Here is a 19,222-nt window from a genome sequence, read left to right as displayed (position 1 = left end):
ATGTACAAAGGTGCTTTAAAGTCTAACAATGAATACATCAATACTAGTTCACCAGGTCACAGATTGAGGATACTATTCTACAAGAGAAGTCTGAGAAGAAATGTAGCACTTTTTTGTATGAATACACTTTCTCGTGATAGTTTTTGTGCAGTGCTGAGCCTGTTGTTAAGGCTCTGAGTTGTTGATCGGAAAATCAGGGTTCAAGCCCCAGCACTGCAACTGTTGGGCCCTTGAGCAAGGCCCTTAACACTCTCTGCCCCAGAGGCACATGTATCATGCCTGACCCTGTGCTCTGACCCCAACCTCCAAAGTTGGGATATGTGAAGAAAGAATTTCACTGTGCTGTAATGTATACGTGACAGAATAAAGGCTTCAATTCTGTCATGTTATTCATAGTGTTTAGTTTGCATTCTGCTTTTTTTATCGCAGCTATTAATCAGGAAATGAGTCTAACTTGCTGTTATTTTGTCTCCTGGACAATAGCGTGACATTGTTCACCAGACATATGCCACATTTGCATTTACCCCATTTGGCAGACTGCCTAATCCAGAGCGACGTACAAAAGGGCTTTGAAGTCTCCAGCAATGAATACATTAACACTTGTTCACTAGGTTACAGACTAAGGATACCATCAACCTAAAAAAATTTTCTTTTCAAAATTAAATTAATGTTCTTTTTTTTTTTTTTTTTGTAAATACATATAAACAAACAGGGAAAATAAGTGCTAGTTCAAGTGTTTCAGGAAGAGGTAGGTCTTCACCAATCGTTTGAAGATACCAAGTGTCTCAGCTGTTCGGACATCTTGGGGAAGTTCGTTCCACCCCCCTCGTTGCCAGAACCGAAAAGAGACTTGCTGTATAACTACCTCTTACCCCGAGAGATGGTGGAACCAGTCGAGCAGTGCTAGTAGAGTAGCAGAGCATGGGGCACTGTATCATCTGATAGATTTGTTCTTTTTTATTTTATAAAGAGTATGAGTTAATGAGGAAGTTTCACACTGACACTAATTACCAGTATCAGCCTTTTTTTTCTTTCTTTCTTTCTTTCTTTCTTTCTTTTTTTTTAAACCTACAGTTTTATCTGTGCTTTTTTTTTTTTTTCACACATTGCACAATGTGGCCTTGTTAGCAGAGCTTTAAAAGCTGTGATGCCCACACGATCATCCCTCAGCACATTGTGTGCACTGCAGAAGCCTAAAAGAAAACCACAAAAGTAATAAGGCACAAGCGGACCTCAAACACTTCGCAAGGGGTGTGGGCGTTTTGACTAGCGCATGCTAAAACCGTTATACTGTTATCTGCACATTGACCCCATGTTGCGTCTGGAAAGTTAAATATACACCAACTTAATGATCCTCTAAACCTGAATGTTGAAACTCTGACAGACTCTTGTCTTCTAGCTGCTTAAGAATTAACTTAAGTTTTGTTTCCATCGAGCTTTTTCCTCTCTAATTTCCTCCAGTTTATTTATTTATTTAGTTTTTTTTTTTTTTAACTGATCCTTCTGTTGCAACGTGTAAGAACAGGAAACTGTTACTGTGGTGATTGGAACATCTTTTTTTTTGTTTGTTTCTTCCTGTAGATCTTCCTGTAGTGGTAAAGGAAAATTCCACCTGTGTTATGGGAGTGACATGACCGAGGGATACTATCTGCTCCATTTCCCAGTCGATGGCTAACGATATCAAACGCATGTAATTCGACGTCGATAGCTTTAGCAGAATGCCGTAAATTTTTAAAATGTTAAAAAAAAAGCATGCAGCGAGGGGTAATTTAAAAGACATTTGTAATAGATCTTGTCCACCGGAGGGCTGTCGGCCATCTTTCACATTTACATTACATTTACGGCATTTAGCAGACACCCTTAGAGTGACTTACAACTGAGCAACTGAGGGTTAAGGGTCTTGCTCAGGGGCCCAGCAGTGGCAGCTTGGTGGACCTGGGGTTCGAACCCATGACCTTCTGATCAGTAGCCCAACACCTTAACCACTGAGCTACCACATCTTGTTCCTCATTCTGTGTCAGTACCTCGTTGCTCCCCCCCATTTTCCGCAGCATAAACAAAGCTAAACAGTTACATTAGCATCGAATTGTAGATATACGGCAATAGTCGAGTTTCACTGTTCAGAAAACACAAGCTTCTTTACTTGCTTGCTGTATTTGCAGCAGTGTGGGATAATGTATTGGGCATCTGAAGGAATGTATTGCTTACCTTTAAGCAGAAGAAGCCTTTATTATCGTTACGTATACATTACAGCACAGGGAAATTCTTTCTTTGTGTGTGTATATATATATATATATATATATATATATCCCAACTTTGGTGGTTGGGGTCAGAGCACAGCATATAAGCAATGAGCAATAACAACACTTACGATCACAGGTTAATTCTTAAGATTAGTGTTTATGCAAGTCATTCACAATGGATTTTACCTCTACGATTAGGTGGACGTGTGTAATCAGGAGGTTTTTATTTGTCAGATTTTGAAAACGTTTCCAGTTTTTGAGACAGACGACTATTCCATTGGGAATGGGACAAAGCAGCGATACTCACATTTTAATTGATTGCAAAGGCCCGCAGAGAAAACTTCTGCAGCTCGAGTTCCTTAATTGGAAGCCTGTTCTCGGCTTGAAGAGAGGGCGTGAAAGCGCAAGAGTCGACGGAAAGGAGGGAGACTGTTTTAGTGCCACATAATGTGTCTGCGCTTGCAGGGAGGAGAGAGAGCCTAAAATAGAACTGCTGTTTGTGCTCTGGGAGGCTCTGAATTTTAATACACCATCAATTTACAACAGCAAGTTCTCCCAAAGCAGTTCTTGTGCTCTTTCAATATCACGCCGCATAGCCAGGGTTTGCACAGAGCCCTCACAGGCCTGTGAATCAGTTGAATTTGTGTGGTTTAAGGTATTGGAGATGGTAGATATTTTTTGTTGTGGTATGTATGTCATTGTATGTAATCTTTTTTTTTTTTTTTTAATCTTTCCTGACATTGAGTGCACAAAGTAACCCACATTTAAAGTGCAAACCCGTTTGAAGTGCGCACTACACCATTTTCAGGCTCCCACCTTGGTCTCTCGCACCTGGAGTTCACACAGAGTTTAGAGTAACTTTGTTAATTATTGACAGCCATGAATGTTAGCTGTGTTGTGTCAGTGGCTCTATGGGTGCAATCACTACAACACTACAGTGGCTGCAGGTACATTAAGAACTACAGAGGAGAAAGAAATCGTCCCCACTTGTGCATCGACGTGTGTTCACCTGCCTGACACCGTGACTTAACTGGCTTAGACAAGCGGAGAGGGATTTTGCTCACGGGCACAACAGCAGCTTTGACTGAAGCTTGCAATCTTGTGGTCACTATCATAGAACCACTCAGAGGCCTTGTCTGAGAAGTGTACAGAATTCACAGGTTTATTGAAATAATGCAACAACCCAGAATTATTAATACTACTAATAGTAATAATAATAATACTTTCAGAATCGGTTTCCTATAGACATGAGCTGCATATCTGGATTTTCATTCTTCATGCTGCAGTGTGAGAGAAATACCTGAATGACCTGCTGCGTTTGAAGACATTCTGCAGTATCGGCCAGTGCATACTGCGCCGTCCCATAATGCAACGGGACTGGCACAGAGCAGCTGTCAGAATCCAAAATAGCAGAAGGCAGCACGTCAGCTCCTGTTAACTGGAAGTGCTATACTGTAGGTATTAAACTCTGTTTCCTGTGGTTGAGCCTTTTTTTTTTAACACCACCAGACTAAACTGATAACTTGTTTAAACAAGAAATAAGCAGTTGTGGTTTTTTGGGGGCGGGAAGTAAAACAAAACAAACAAAAAAGTGTTATCGTGACATCAGAGGTCACATGACAATGCCAATATAGTGGATGTACAGTAGCATATCTGGATTGTGTGCATACACGTACATTGATCAGTCTGTATCAACAGTATATACTGAACGCAAAGGTACGGAATCAACCGCAGTAGGTCCTGCATCAAACGCAGTGGGTCCTGAATTGAACTCCATGAGTGCTGAATTCTAACACTGTAGGTACTGAGTCAAAGTGCGTAAGTACTGAGTAGAATGCAGTACAGTAGGTCCTGAATCGAATGCAAAGATACGTTATTGGGTGCATAGTTACTGAATCGAATGCAGTAGGTACTGAATCGAATGCAGTAGGTACTGAATCGAATGCAGTAGGTACTAAGTCAGAGTGGAACTGAATCAATGGCAGTAGGTCCTGAATTGAAGGCAGTAGGTACCGATTTAGTTGATGATTTAGAATGCACCAGTGTCCTGTAGCAACATGAAGCTACATGGCACGTGCAAGTATGTGTTTGTTTTGTTAGCTTTTGTTTTGCTATTGAGTATAGCATACCTGAATAATATTCTCGAATGTTTAAAAGTTCATGTTAAAGTGTCCTTGGGGAAACTTTTCAGATTCTCTTCGAACTGAAGCAACAGATTAAAGCTGTGTTTACAATGATGATCTTCATTTACAGACAGTCTGACCTTCATGGTTCCTGAATTTTGAAGTTCCACCTCACACTAGATCCTGCCAGACTTTCTTCCTCCTGTGAACCCTGTAATTATAAACCACATAGAAGAGCGAAGGCTATACTGCGTTTCCGCCCCCTCCGAGTGAAAGCACAAACCGTCAGTGAGAATTAATCCTTACAGGGATATTTATTTTCTTTACAAATCCTTTTTTTGTCATCTCTGCTTGATGTCTGGGAATGTAGACTGTATTATAGAGTGCAATATGAATTATTTAATGGCATGCCTTCAATCCAAACTTGTAATGAATTTTAAAGTTTTAAATATACGGTTTCTTGCAGCTACCGCATTTATTAGCTTGCCACGTTAGATGCTAACGTGGGGATGCAGAACAGATTGCGATTATAAATGTTTGCATGGTGCAATTCTTCTTTTTAAGATTATTAAACAGATTATATCCTTTTGATAGGGTAGAGGTTTCATTTTAAAATGATCTTAATCAGTTCAGTTACTTATGAGTACAACATTTAAGTATTTTATTTTGGTGTTCTGTGTTTGTACCGTCGTGTGCACATTCAAGAGTGTGTAATGTGTGAAAATCCCAGATAAGAAGTTTTTGATGTGAACATTAACCAAAGTGCTTGACCTGTATCTGCCATGTGATTGGCTGATTAGAAAACTGCATTAATAAGCATGTGTTCAGGTGTTTCTATTAAATTGGGCAGGGACTGAATATATGCAGTATTTTTGCAGGATTCGTACATAACATTTTGTTGAAGCCCTCTAGATTTTTTCATGTAGTCTCATCTTCCCCCTTATGAAAAAATTTGGACACTAATGACCAAGGGCAAATAGCATCAGTATGCTGTGGGGGATTTAAACTTTAGGTTTCAGTGAAAGGTTTCAGCGATGCCGTGGGAGGACTGAGAAGTCAGCTGCACATTTCCTGTGTTTGCAAGTTCAGAATATGTGCTCAATCTCCAAACAGACCTTTTTCTCAAAACGCTGGGTGGTAAAAAAGTAATGCATTAGTCTCTTTAATGGACATACAGCCCCATCCAAAAGTATTGGAACAGCAAGGCCAATCAATTAACTATACCTCATAGATTGACCTCAAAAGATGGATATATCCTTGTATTTCCATCTAGATGCGTTAAACATGGAACCTTTTCATCAGACCACCCAAAAGTATAGGAATAGATAAGTCTTGAAGTATATGAAAGTAAATATCACATAGCATATGGTTATATATCCCGTGTCGTAATATTTGGTTGTAACCCCAATCATATTGCTGGGGATTTTTTTGTTGTTGCTGTTGTTGTTGTTTTGGTGGTTTCTCACTTCAGTCTCCTTTCCAGGAGGTAAAATGCTATAAATTTTTCGGTTCAAGTCTAGTCAGCATGAGTTTTGTCATTCTCATGCTGCATAATGAAACTTAGATTAATTCAGATGCATTTCTCTGAAAAGTGGCAAACCAAACGTATCTGTAAACTGCCATTATCATGACTTGCATCATCAGTAAAGATTATGGGTTCTGTTCCAGAAGCACCATGTAAACACTCTGCACTTTACTCCTTTTAATATATTCCCAAACCATGTAACAAGCCATATATTGTTGTAAGGGTACATTTTATAGGCTTAATGTTTGTTATATTTGTATGGACACAGGATGCAAAAGTTTTTCTAGGATGTTTGCCATGCAGAAGGAGGCAGTCATGAACACGCAATGCGACTGACAGGTCTGTCGGAAATCGGCCGTCTGTGAGTCATAGTCAGCTATCTCGTACGGGTAGAGCATTAATGTGACCGCTTTGTGACTGCAAATCACTGTATGTGTGAACACAACATTATATGAGATCATATGTGAAGTAAACAATCTGGGAATCCCTGTGTGGCTGATTGATTTCATTTGAAATCAGGTGAATGTGATTTATTGTGCGTTACTGACAAAGTTATAATATAAACACGTTTGCTGAGGTAGTACCGTGCAGCGAGGGTAATCAACATTACTTATCTACGTACAGCAGGGGAAGGGCAGTGGAGTGGCCTGACAGAAAAGGGGGTGGGTCTGACTGACTTGGACAAGAGAAGACTGATAGTCTTGGACAAGGGATGCTTTTTACCAAAGCCACGGCTCACAGTGGATATCATTTATGTTATTATAAGAAGTGTATGTACATTTATTTTTCAGTTTGCTATGGCCACCAGTTTAGATAATCCATACGAATTCTCACATGGCACAGCCATAAGAATTCTGTGGGCCAAGAAGTTTCAAAAACTGGAACGATGAGATGAGTCCCTTCCTCTTGTTTTCCTACTTTTTAAGAAGTGACGATTTAGTTGCCGTGCTTGAGCACACGAAACGGATAATACCGGTGGACTGTTGGCTGCTATACACTTTGCATTTACGCTGTGCACTATGTACTTTGCTGACGAGTGTATAAAGGTTAGATGGTTAAAGTCATCACAAATAGAACACTAATGCAGAATAATTAACAGAATCCTGTGATTTTGAAAAATAAATTGCACACCGTAACCTAATTTAAGACATTTGTAAAGCATCTTGTACACCAGTGTTTCATCGGGTAGCTCTGCCCCTTTTCCTCTGTGTAAGCAGAGATGCAATACTTATGCAACACAATGGGGTAAAAGAGTGCGCAAAGTGTGAGAAGTATGCACAAACCAACCTACTGTTTTTTTTTTTTTTTGTCTTGTTTTTTGGTTTTTGTAAAGAGTGTTGACAATGATGATCATTATTATTGTTGGTTTTTATTATTAATACTTTGTTAATTCATCACAGCACCTGCTAACACGTAATATTGACCCAATGATGTTTAGAGCTGAATAAATGTTATGATGTCATGCTAATTCTCCATCCTGTTTATCGTACGATCAGCGATTGGGGGGAAAAGGTGATTCAGTGCCTCATTTTTTTTCTTCCCCTTGTTTTAACGATTGCTTCAGTCTCTCACACTCAGCCACGTAAAAGACAAATATACTCTTTCCTAAGGGGCACAGAATGTTCCAGAACCGTTGCTGTTGGTAACTGCCTTTAGAGATGTCGTACCGAGTGGACTCGTATCGAGCTCTCAGTTTCTTATTATTCTTTGTGTCTGAGAGAAATGCAGGCAAGTGGGGGCAAATCTACACCTCCTCCTCCTCATATCTGATCATTCTTATCATACCACGAGTGTGTCTGAGCACGACCACTTCTGTCTCTATCTTTTGCACACTCGGTGATCTCTCTGACACACACACACACACCACACACACACACACACATTTTTTAACAGTACTGCAACTGCGTATTTGAATGCATGTATTGTCAAACGAACCTGTTTTTTCATAGGCAGTTACCAATCGCTATGAGCAAACTAACTTTCTCTGCCTCAAGCACTCCCACATCAACACCACACCACTTCGTGTGGAAACGATAAGCAACAAGTGACTACAATAGAGCAAATATTCAGTAAAGCAGCATTTATTTTTAAGCATTTCATAAACGGATTAGCGATTTACATTTCTGACTACACTTCATAATATTAAAAGCTCTGTATGTTGTAGTATGTAGAACCACCTCAAGGTTTGTCACGTTGTGCAATCTCAGATGCTTTTCTCATTGTCATTGTGATGTAGCGACTGAACAGGGTTCCGCCCTTTGCCCCCCCTTATTGCACCAGTACCGAGAATTGAAATCAACTTATGGGCCATTATCAATCGGTATAAACAAATGAATTACTTTATCATCGCAAGTCTGATTGAAAATCTGTCAGGACTGAATGTCGTGTTTTAGTGTGGCATTTTACACACAATTTTAGTGGTTAAAGATCACTATTTACTTTGAAGGTTTAAACATTTGTATGCAAATTTATTTATTTATGAATACGTATGCTAGGAAAAACGAGCTACCACTACTACCAGAAAAACGACTAATCTGCTAGACCTAGGCATTAATCACCACCGTGGAGTGATAAAGGCACGACAAAGAAATTTAGTGTCGGATATAGACACAAGCAAAAATGTCATTTTCTTTCGAAACAGGTTTGGGTTTCATTTGAAACAGGGTTTGTGTGTAAAACAATGAGATTGTATGATCTATGGTCTAGTAAAGAATATTTGGGCTAAAGTGGTTGTGGGCCAATGATCATCACAAAAGTGGATTCTATGCGTGTCTGTGTATATGTTTGTTAATCTGAGTTTGTGTGCACTTTGTGGTGTTTCTAGGGTAACAGATACACAAAAGCAGAGTGTTGTCCAATGGACTATGTGGTAAGCTTTTGACAAACATGCACACACACCCACACTGGTCTCCTGAGGCATAGAGGCTGATAATGACTTAGCTCACTCCCAGACCTCATTGGTTCCCTGTACATTATTGACTCGCTTCTAATTTGCTCTTAAGCAGAAAGAACTCGTTTGATTTTACTCTCACTCCAGTGACCTTTTTGTTTTTCTCGAATAAATCACTTTATATAAATTTCTGTAGCGCAAATAGACTTAACATTTACGAGTACACCGGAAACAACAGGCCTCGTTTATCAGCCCGGATCCGAATGAATCTATTTATAAATCATTCACAAGTGCATTTACCACCAGGAATAAGATATTCATGTCAATCTAGTTTGTCTGACAAAAATGACCGCTGCAGAGATGTACTTATCATATTTATGACTAGAAATTAATCAGAGTCATCGTTCGGTCGTTTGTGAAACAGTATGACATGAAGTGAAATGTCTTTCTTTTTGAATTTGTGGGCGAAACGAAGTGAAAATCAGATGTACCATAAACATGCATGGTAATAAGCATAACGTGAATAAGAACTAATTTTTTTTTTTATTTTGGTTAGTCCGAAAACGACGATTACACCGAATAAACTAAACTTTCCTCTTCAAACGAGAAGTATCACATTTGAAACGCTGTCTGTTGGGTTGAATGCAAAACCCCACAGACCGAAGCCCTTCTTCAGCTTCATAGCACACCGGCTTGTCAGATTGATCTAAAACAGCAGGATGAACCTTGTTTTTAGTTGACATCATTCTAATAAAGGAAGGAAAGTAAGCCAGACTCGAACTTTGTCGAAATAGTCTGCTGGGGAGTCTGGAGAGTTGCTTTTTTTTTTTTTTTTTTTATAAAGTATAACACTTTTCTCTGTTTTCACTTTTCACACTTTTCTCACAAATGTTGTGGGGAACTTAAAATATAGGTCACTACAGACCATGATTTCCCATAAAGCACAGTGCTTTGCCTTTTTAAGCTACTTCCTGTTTGAGCAGTCCCCATACAATAATGCACAGACGGAAAACGAATCGTAGAAGTAAATTAGAGTAAGAATCAGCCTCGATGCCCAGAGTCACACCCTCCTGCATGCACACGGTGGAGGGAAACCGTCCGAAAGCAGCCCGCATGCCTTTTCTGGCTCACTTGTTCCTCTTATTTCTAAGTTTTATATCCTGAACCTTGTCTTGGGCTGCTTTTTATTTAAACTGGTGTTTTGTTCTGATCTGGTGTTGGTCCCTTTGGTATTGTTCTGACTCTATTAGAACCTCGTTCTGAGTCCTTTATCCTCCAGTCATTTCATTTGTTCTTATCGGGATATCGTACACTTGTCATCCACGAATGCCAAAGTGTTCTATGTCTCTTTCGAAAGGTTTGCTGGAGCGTCATTTTCGGTGTCATCATTAACAGTGTTCTCAATAATAAGTCCTGTTGGAGCTGAACGTAGGCAGCAGAACCTGTTAACCGCATGTGGATTGTTGTTTCTCAGCACTGTGCTGCTGAGGCAAGGAACTGAAATGAAGCCTTTTCTCCTTAAGTGACATCTGAAGGCATTTTATACTTAGAATTTCTCCTGCCTTCCCTTTTCACTTGTTTCTATTATTCTCTGTGATTCAGATTCATGTCACTGGTTCTAGTTACTTTTAAGGGTTTTATGGGATCTTTTTTACAAGTTACTGGCAATGTAGATCTGGTCAGTGTTCCTGTCAAGCCTGTATTCTCATTCTCTCGCTCGCTCTCTCGCTCTCTCTCTCTCTCGCTCTCTCTCGCTCTCTTTCGCTCTCTATCTATCTTGTATATCTGTCTATCTCTTTTATATAATTGTAAATTGTATGTCTCTCTTTCTTTCCTCTTCTGTCTGTCTATCTCTCTCTCTCACTCTATCTATCTATCTTATATAATTGTCTCCCTCTCCTTTTATGTCTCTCTCTCTCTCCCCCCTCTCTCTCTCTCTGTCTATCTTTCTCTATCTATCTTGTATGTGTCTTTCTCCTTTGTCTATCTCTCTCTATCAATCTCTCTATCTCATGTAATTCTCTCTCTCTCTCTCTCTCTCTCTCTCTCTCTCTCTCTCTCTCTCTCTCTCTCGTCCCTATATATCTGGAGTTATTGTTAGATTAGATCTGCTGCAGTTTACAGACATTGAAATTAAATAATGAACGTCTCACAGTTCAGACTTTTTTCTTGAATACGATGGTATTCACATCCAAATCTGGTGAATGCTTTAGGAAGTCTGGCTCCTTTTTAATGGACTAAAAGTAATTGGACAGTTGACTTCTTGTCTGTTCCATGGCCAGGTGTGTGATTCTCCCATGATTACTAATGATTTCCAGTGTGGCGTTTTGCCTTTAACCCTCGATCCACCTGCAGAAGTCACTGACGGTGAAGCAAACCATCACGAGGCTGAACAAGTCAAAATAAGCCACAAGCCACAACAGAAAATAACAGGTGGATTAAAGAAGAATTCTTTCCCCCAGTGAAGGACGACAGTCGAAACGAAGACGAAGAACAGCCTCCAGGAGGTAGGTGCGTCTGTGCAAGTCAAGCATCGAGAAACCCCGATGAAAGCCCCAGTTAAACCTCAACAACAGGATGAACAGATTCGAGAGAAACAAACAAAATGGACAGATGACAGACGACATCCTGTGGACAAATGAGACAAAGATCAACTTGTAGCTGAATGAGGAGGATGATGAAAAGGCGCTGCTCACGACCTGCAACACAACACAGATTTATTCAGGCATAAAGTGTAGAGGCCGTATTAAAAAAAACTTTTAGTTAAAGCTCCACTTCATCACTTCTGTCTGTGTGTGTGTCTGTGTATATGTGTGTCTGTGTGTGTGTGTGTGTCTGTGTGTGTGTGTGTGTCTGTGTGTGTGTGTGTGTGTCTGTCTGTGTATATGTGTGTGTCTGTGTGTGTGTGTGTGTGTGTCTGTCTGTGTATGTCTGTCTGTGTATGTGTGTGTCTGTGTGTGTCTGTCTGTGTATATGTGTGTGTCTGTGTATGTGTGTGTCTGTGTATATGTGTGTGTCTGTGTATGTGTGTGTGTGTGTGTGTGTGTGTGTGTGTGTGTGTGTATATTTGTGTGTCTGTGTGTGTGTATATTTGTGTGTGCGTGTGTGTGTGTGTGTGTGTGTGTGTGTGTGTGTGTCTCTGTGTGTGTGTCTCTGTGTGTGTGTCTCTGTGTGTGTGTCTCTGTGTGTGTGTGTGTGTGTGTTATTTTCCCTCTGGCAGTCTTGCGGGATATTTCAGCACAGCATAGTGATGTGCGAGAGCCGAATGAAAACCGACACGACTCCCACTGACGGCTCCATGCACATTCCTTCGTGCTGTGTAAAGACTCTCACCTGGTGCGCTCTGGGAGATGTAGTTCAGCTCATCCTATAGTTATCTGAAATATTGATGAATGGCATCTGGTCTGCTAGAGAGAGAGAGATAAAGTGTGCAAGAGTGTGTGTGGATATTTTGCGAGTGGAACAGAAAATCTTTTGCTTAACCTTGGGATTATTTCAGAATCTACGGGTTCCATACTCTGATTAGGAAATGACCAACACCTTCCGCTTCATTTAAGGGCAAGGTAGGGACGAGGTCAAAGGAAGTTAAAAGCAGGGTAAAAAAACAAGAGGACAGGAAACGTGAAAATGAGAGGAAGGAAAGAGGAATGAACTCATCCTCGGTGAGCCTTCCTTTGTCCTTTTAGCTCTTAGGTTACCAAGGGAGGAGCATCGACTTTTTTCCTTCCATTTGTTCCATCCAACCATCAGTGTCGGCGTCCATATATTCCCCAGTCTCCCCGACCCCCATCATAAGTATGTGCATTAGAGAGGGAGGCTAGGAACACACACACACACACACACACACACACACATGCGCGCGCACATGCACACAAATGCATAAATGACTGACGCTGCAAGGAGTCTCTGATGGAGGAAATGAGGGGAGGGGAGGGGTGGGAGAACGAGGCAGAGAGGTGGAAACAGGAATCAGCAGCATCAGTGTGTGTGAACGTGTATCGAGAGAGAGAGAGTGCTAGACAGGGAGGAGAGGAGAACAGAGGACAGTTGGCTACACTGCTCAAATGCAGTCGGAGGTTGGGAGGCGAGGAGGATGAGCGAGCGTGGGGGAAGGAGAAGAGACAAAGGGAGATCACAGCGCTGATTTTGTTCCAGGGAAAACGAGGGAAGAGGAGGATCTACACGGAAACAAGAAAGCAAGAAAAGCCCAACCATGACTCTGTCATTTTTTTAGCCAGAGGAAGCAAGTCAACGGATAAACAGCCAGAGCTCCTTTTCCTCTGTCAGGGAGGGATCAGAGGGGGAGAATTTCACATGAATATAAAAGCTCGTTTTTATATATTTGATTGATTTTTATTTATTTTTTAAATAGCTGCTTAGTACTTTCAGCATTTTGTGTTCACTTTTTTCTTCAGCATCCTGAGAGAAATTAAACAGGAAGGAAATCAGACTTTCTTTCTTTTTTCTGTTGTGTGTTTTTTGTATTTCTTTTGTTTGTTTGTTTAGTTTATTTATTTATTTTTGTGTCTAGACCGTTCAGACTTCACTCCTCTCATTATTAGTGTTACTTTACAGCTAATATGCAGAAAATTCAGGTTTTTAATATGCAAAAGTTTTCTATGTTAATGAATTAGTTTATTGCTCCGTGGTGTTGCAGACACATCGACATCGTGCCGATTGTAACTGTTGTTTTTGTTGCAATGTGCTGCTCGAGCTGGAAGAGTGTGTGCGTGTGTATTCTTGAGCAATATCTGATTTCCTCATTGGATTGCTGCCCTAACGGAGTCTGTGTCTCTCTCCGCGAGTGTCTGGTGCTCTCTTCATTGACATGTCAACATTGATTAACTTTAGAGAGACACAGACGGTGGCGGGACTCGTGGCATTGCGTTCGGCAGACTATTGATCGCCAGCGAGCACGTATTAACTCGCCGCAAGTGTGTGTGTGTGTGTGTGTGTGTGTGTGTGTGTGTGTGTAAAGTCTCTCGATCGTCCGATTATCCCGAGCCCCGGCTGACAGCTTGCGTGTTGGCGGAACTCGCCGCCTTCTGTTTGGGTTCCGTCAAGGTTTCGTCTGGCACAAATCTGTGCTGCCTTCTGTCACCATGGCAACAAGCTGGCAACCGTGAAGTCTAACATTCGCTGATTCAAGTTGCTGTAAACTTTTAAGGTCAATCTGTCTCGCACCGTTTAGATGAGAGCCAATGAGCAGATTCCAAGGTGCTTTAATTTTAATATTTTTTATTTTTTTTCCGTCTGTCTGTCTTTAAAAGACAGGATTTAGACCGGATCGCAAACATTTCGTCTCCGAGTCGACTACAGAGCAGTGATTACTTGTGATGGTGTTAAACTCAGGTTTCGTTTTCACTCTAGAGTGCCAACAGCATCTATTCCTGCTAGCAGAGGTTTGTGTAGGCAAGAGGTTGTGACTGCTTATTAGCCAACATTCTACTCAACCTGTCAAACAAGCTGCTCTTTATGCTAGCGATAGCATTCAAACGACTTTCCATCCGTGTGCTCTTCATGCTCCCGTGAAGCAAAACGCCACTTTATTCACTTGCAGTCTCACATTCTGAGACCTTATACCGGCACTTTTGCTCTGTTACTTCTCTTACAACAGCTGGCATACTGGGTCTTCATCCACCTTAACCTTGTTAACCCATAAAGCCACTATTTTATCTCGGAACAAGGATTCTGCCATATTCTCGACGAACAGGTGCTACATCCGAGGTGCTGTGGTTCGACACTGTTCAATGCTCGGCTCTACGTACTGTTTCTCTATGTTTTTGTAAAATGATCGTTAAGTATATAACCCCCATTATTATTATTACGTGTTTGTAGTCGGTTACAAACCACAGACACGATTTGTCACCGATCTTTGCACTGGTTTGTGTGTGTGTGTGTGTGTGTGGATTATATCGTCCATGAATAGTCCTGCTCACGCTCCAGGACTGCATCAAGTCACATCACGTGCCGTGTATTTGTAAGCGTTGGTGCATTTAATCAACTCTCAGTGAGGTCCTATTAGCGTTAGCACTTAGCGGACCTCTTTAGAGCTGCACTGAAAAGACACTACAGGCTTAGTAACAAGCTTGTTCAACTTTATTACACTCCATAGCAACACCAGAGCACTCCTAGAGATCACATATCACAGGGACTTCAAGGTTCTAGGGGAAGCGGACACGCCGTCGCGTGGACGTCCATCTCTGTTGTTTGACTTGTACCGTCCTCTAACGACATCGGAGGAGAATCGATATCACTGATTATAGCCATTGGTGCTATGCTCAAACAATCCGACTGACAAATCTGTAGGTTATTATTTCAGAAATCAGTCCGAACCGACGCTTTGGACGTACTGTTTAAGCAGGTGCTTAACGCTTTCCTAAGGGAACGAGGAAAGCTTCCAAGGACACGACTGTCTTTAGAGTAAGAGTAGAAACCAGTTAGCTGATTTCTGAAGCAAGGATACTGTTAGTCACCGAAAGTGCTTCTGAGGTTTCGGTCATTTATGCAGTGGACTAGGACTGTGGGACACTAAATTTTCACAACAGCTTGTAATTATAGACTGTTGTTTCTTTTCCGGAGGTGTTTATGTGAAGCTCCTGCTTCCTTGTACTACATGGTTTTTTTTTTCCCCCCTCAGGAAACCGATTGATTAAGACCCGTGCCGCTCAGATGCGAGGCGGCGTTTAGGATAATGAGCGACTGATTGATTTTTCCGGTCCGCCCCTTAACGAGTCCAGAACTTTGGTTCGAGCCAATCAAGTCTCATTATGGTCACACTGACTATCTGATGATGGGAAATTGTGATTTTTCCAGAGGTTGGAAGGTGACAAACTGTATAACTTAGCTCACACCGATATACAAAGTCACTAATGGTGCTCTATTTGCGTAATCTTTTATAATAGCCATATTTTGATCTGATTTCTAGAACAGTAGTGGATCAGTTTCAGGGCTCTCTGGGATTAGTTTACCTTTTTCTAAATCGGTCATATTTCTAGGTCTGTTATAGTCTTAGCAATCTAGCTATGTAACTTGGGGTTTGTTTGTTTTGTTTTTTTGTTATTGTTAAGGAATCCGGGTTATTGACTAGCAAGAAACAATCAACGAAAGTGAATATTTGAAAATCGTTGTAGTTTTTAACCAAAAGGAAGGAGGGACAAAGTGTCAGCCTGGAGAACGGGAAAGAATACGTGGGCGGGGGAACGGGGGAGAGAGAGATCATCTGGAAGAAGCGGGCTAGCGTGATCGAAAGAGAGCGAGCGAGGGAGCGAGAACGAGAGGAGGAGGAGGAGGAGAGGAAGAACGGGGCCCAGTATACAGTCTGGAGGTTAAGGGAGGGATTCCAGAGGAGGGATAGAGAAGGGGAACAACTAAAGGGAGAGAGTTCAGAAGGAGCACGAGAACCTCAGCCAGAAGTGATTTGGAAGAGACGAGAGGAAGAAGAGAGAGAGGATACAGCTGGAAGACAGGGGACCCAGAATCATCTGGAGAAAAAAGGAGAGAGAAGGAGAAGTAAGAAGGAATACATGTGTCTGTGACTTGAAACCAAAAAAGGCGAAAGAGAAGGGACGAGATCAGCCGAGTGGACAGGATCCACACTAGAATTTGGTGCTTTCTGTCTCTTCTGTTTCTCGATCTAGTAAATTCCTTTTTACTGCACTGGATAGTTTACAGGATTCGTCTAGCATGAGGACTGAATTCTATCATTTAGTTTTTTTAGGATTTTGTATATAGTGATTAACCAGGTCATAGTCTTTAAACCACCGAGACGTGGTGTACTTGGCTCTGTGGGATTCTTTAATCAGGATCTACTCAAGCTTGAGGTAGATTATCCAGTGGTTCACTGGTCTCTCTCTCTCGGTCTCTCTCTCTTTTTCTCTCTCTCTTACTTTTTCTTTTTCTCTTTCAGTATTGATCCGTCTCTGTCTATTGGAAGCCTCTTCTCTTAGAGTCTCAGCTGCAGCTAATCGTTTTTTATGGGACTCTTTCAGATTAGAGCTCTTCTAGCTTAGACTAACTCATCGCAACCAAAACACACCCCAGATATCTAAGAATTTCTTTCGCTTTCTTTCAGTCAGGCGAAAGCACGAGACCGTTAAAAGACACGGACAAACTGACACCAAGAAGACAATCACGCCGAGGTTCTTCACCGGAGCTTATGGTGCCCTCATGATGCGAATATAAAATGTGAATTCATATTTATCTCTATGCAGGCGAAGATCTGATGCAAACCCTCTCACACAGACATTAACAGACACACACACTGAACACACTGATGTCATAGTCTGCGTGATTTGGAACAGGAAACACTTTTGATTCTCTTTTCTTCATAGCCTTGCTCCCCACCCCACCCCACCCCCCTCTGTATTTCTCACATCCTTCTTTTTTTAATGAACCGAGTAACACCATCACTCATTTCTTCGGTCCAAAGATGAAGGGATCAGTAGACGGAGAGGAACAAGGAACCGTGACAGAAAAGAAAGGACCCGTTTGCATTTTATTCGAAAGAGACACTTGGAGAGACCTAAAGTGAACCTAAGGCCTGTTCGATTCAGAGCCGAACCGCTAGACGAGTGGAAAATGGAACTCGTCCCCAAAACTAAATACACCCCTTTCAGGAGTGACTCGTTCAGTTCTACAGACGAGACAGCCTCTAATCCTTCCCTTCCTTCCTCAGCCCCCCTCACCCCTCTTACTCCTCCGAGCATTGCTTCATCTCTGTCCTCCTCATCGCTGGCCCCTATCCTGCCCCCGACGTCCCCTCGGCCAGCTGAGAACAGCCCCACTACGCTGTGCTCCTTCTTTCCCAGGATGGGCTCCTTGCGGCTGGGCATGTCTGCCACCTTTCTCCCAGGCCTGAAAGCATCTAACAGGCCCCAGGAGACACCCAGCACATCCTCCTCTTCCTCCGCTTCTCCTCCTCTTCCTCCTCCTCCTACTCTTCTTCCTCTAATGGCTCCCTCTCCTCCTCCTCGTCCCCCACAGGACATGAACCGGCTGGGTGTCGCGTCTCGGAGGGCCCGTGTGGAAGGGGGGCAGCTCGGGGGCGACGAGTGGACGCGCCACGGCTCCTTCGTCAACAAGCCCACGCGAGGATGGCTGCACTCGGACAATGTGGTCAGCACCACTGGCGTCAGCTACACCGTTAGGGTAAGAAAATTTTTGCTAAAATCTTTAGGGATATGGGATGCATAAAAAAAAATCTTTTACCTTTTTTTTTTTTCCCCTCTCTGACTATTTCATGTCATTGATACGATTTAGTCAGCGCTAATGCAGCAATGAGCAAAGACAGATCCTTTGTAAAGGAAATCTTACTTGGACAATAAAAAGTGTTCTGATGCTGATTATAGTGTATAACGTAAATGTAATGAAATGGCTTTAGGTACACCTGTGCCTCTGAGACTTTTAACATAAAACCGTTAGAAAGGGCTTATCCAAAATCACAAGGTTCTGCAGAAACTTGTTTCATTTAATTCTGTAAAAATGAGTCAATATTAATCATTATTATTACGAGTAGTTCATATGATTTGGATTTCCTTACTTTCTTAATTCTCAAAACCATTTCCCATACAGTATCATCATTTGCTCTGTGTGTGTGTGTGTTTTTTTGTGTGTGTGTGACTGATCCTCTGACTCATGATGTACAGACAGCAGCTGCAATGAAACTTGGCTTTGTGTCCTTACACTGAAACAGGGTGACGTGTCACTTCACATAGAACCGAAACAGAGTTTTATCATGTAATATTTCTCTAAGCTTTTTAAAATGTCAAGCTTTTTGTGGGACAAGATCCTGTAACTCAAGTCGTTTAACTACTCACATTGCAGATTTGAGCCATTTACAAGTCCTTCCACCTCTGCTCAAATCCAGCTGTCCATCAAACACTGGGATCAATGTTAGGCCACAGTTAGTGGAATCCTTATTTAGTATATATTATTATATAATGGACTGACAACATTAGCGATGTTAAATGATTAAGTTCTGAGGTGTGAAAAGCATTCCCCTTATCATCCGGAGATCATTTGGGAGTTTAAATCCCGAGGATGCCAAAGGAAGCCATCTGTCTCCAGGAGTCCAAGAGAGCAGAACTGACTCCGGGTCAGTTCGAGGAACAGCATACTTTCTTTCCCACGTCAATCACAGTAACACTAGCCAATCGTAAACATCTGTGAGCTCAAGTATGCGGAAGTGGGCCGAGAGCAGCTGTTCGGGAAGATGCGCTTGTCCTTCATCCTGGCCAGTTGGTAGCTGTTGTATGATAGAAGCGAGCAGGCTGGTGGGTGGGAACTGGCCGTGGGGGGGGTTCAGTAAAATCTACAAATATGTGCAATTGTTCTAAAGTTATGTATCTAAAGAATATATATATATATATATATATATATATATATATATATATATATATATATATATATATATATATATGAATGACATACAGACTGCAAA

At 41.6% G+C, this 19,222-nt stretch overlaps 1 protein-coding gene across 7 annotated transcripts in view; it reads left to right on the top strand.

Moving 5' to 3' along the window:
- shc1 (SHC (Src homology 2 domain containing) transforming protein 1) overlaps positions 1-19,222 on the top strand; it is a 37,238-nt gene that overhangs the window by 9,114 nt on the left and 8,902 nt on the right. For 3 of the 7 annotated variants that reach the window (XM_047810972.1, XM_027153136.2, XM_027153153.2), the window contains one exon: positions 17,767-17,931. The exons of 1 other annotated variant lie outside the window; for it this stretch is intronic. In XM_047810972.1, coding sequence (XP_047666928.1) covers positions 17,770-17,931 — 162 coding nt within the window. In that variant the 5' untranslated portion in view covers positions 17,767-17,769. 3 more of the 7 variants (XM_027153146.2, XM_027153164.2, XM_027153127.2) reach the window with 3 other exon arrangements.

Source organism: Tachysurus fulvidraco, chromosome 3, assembly GCF_022655615.1.
Source record: "Tachysurus fulvidraco isolate hzauxx_2018 chromosome 3, HZAU_PFXX_2.0, whole genome shotgun sequence".
Classification (NCBI taxonomy): Eukaryota; Metazoa; Chordata; class Actinopteri; order Siluriformes; family Bagridae; genus Tachysurus; species Tachysurus fulvidraco.
This window is presented reverse-complemented; position numbering and strand designations above follow the sequence as displayed.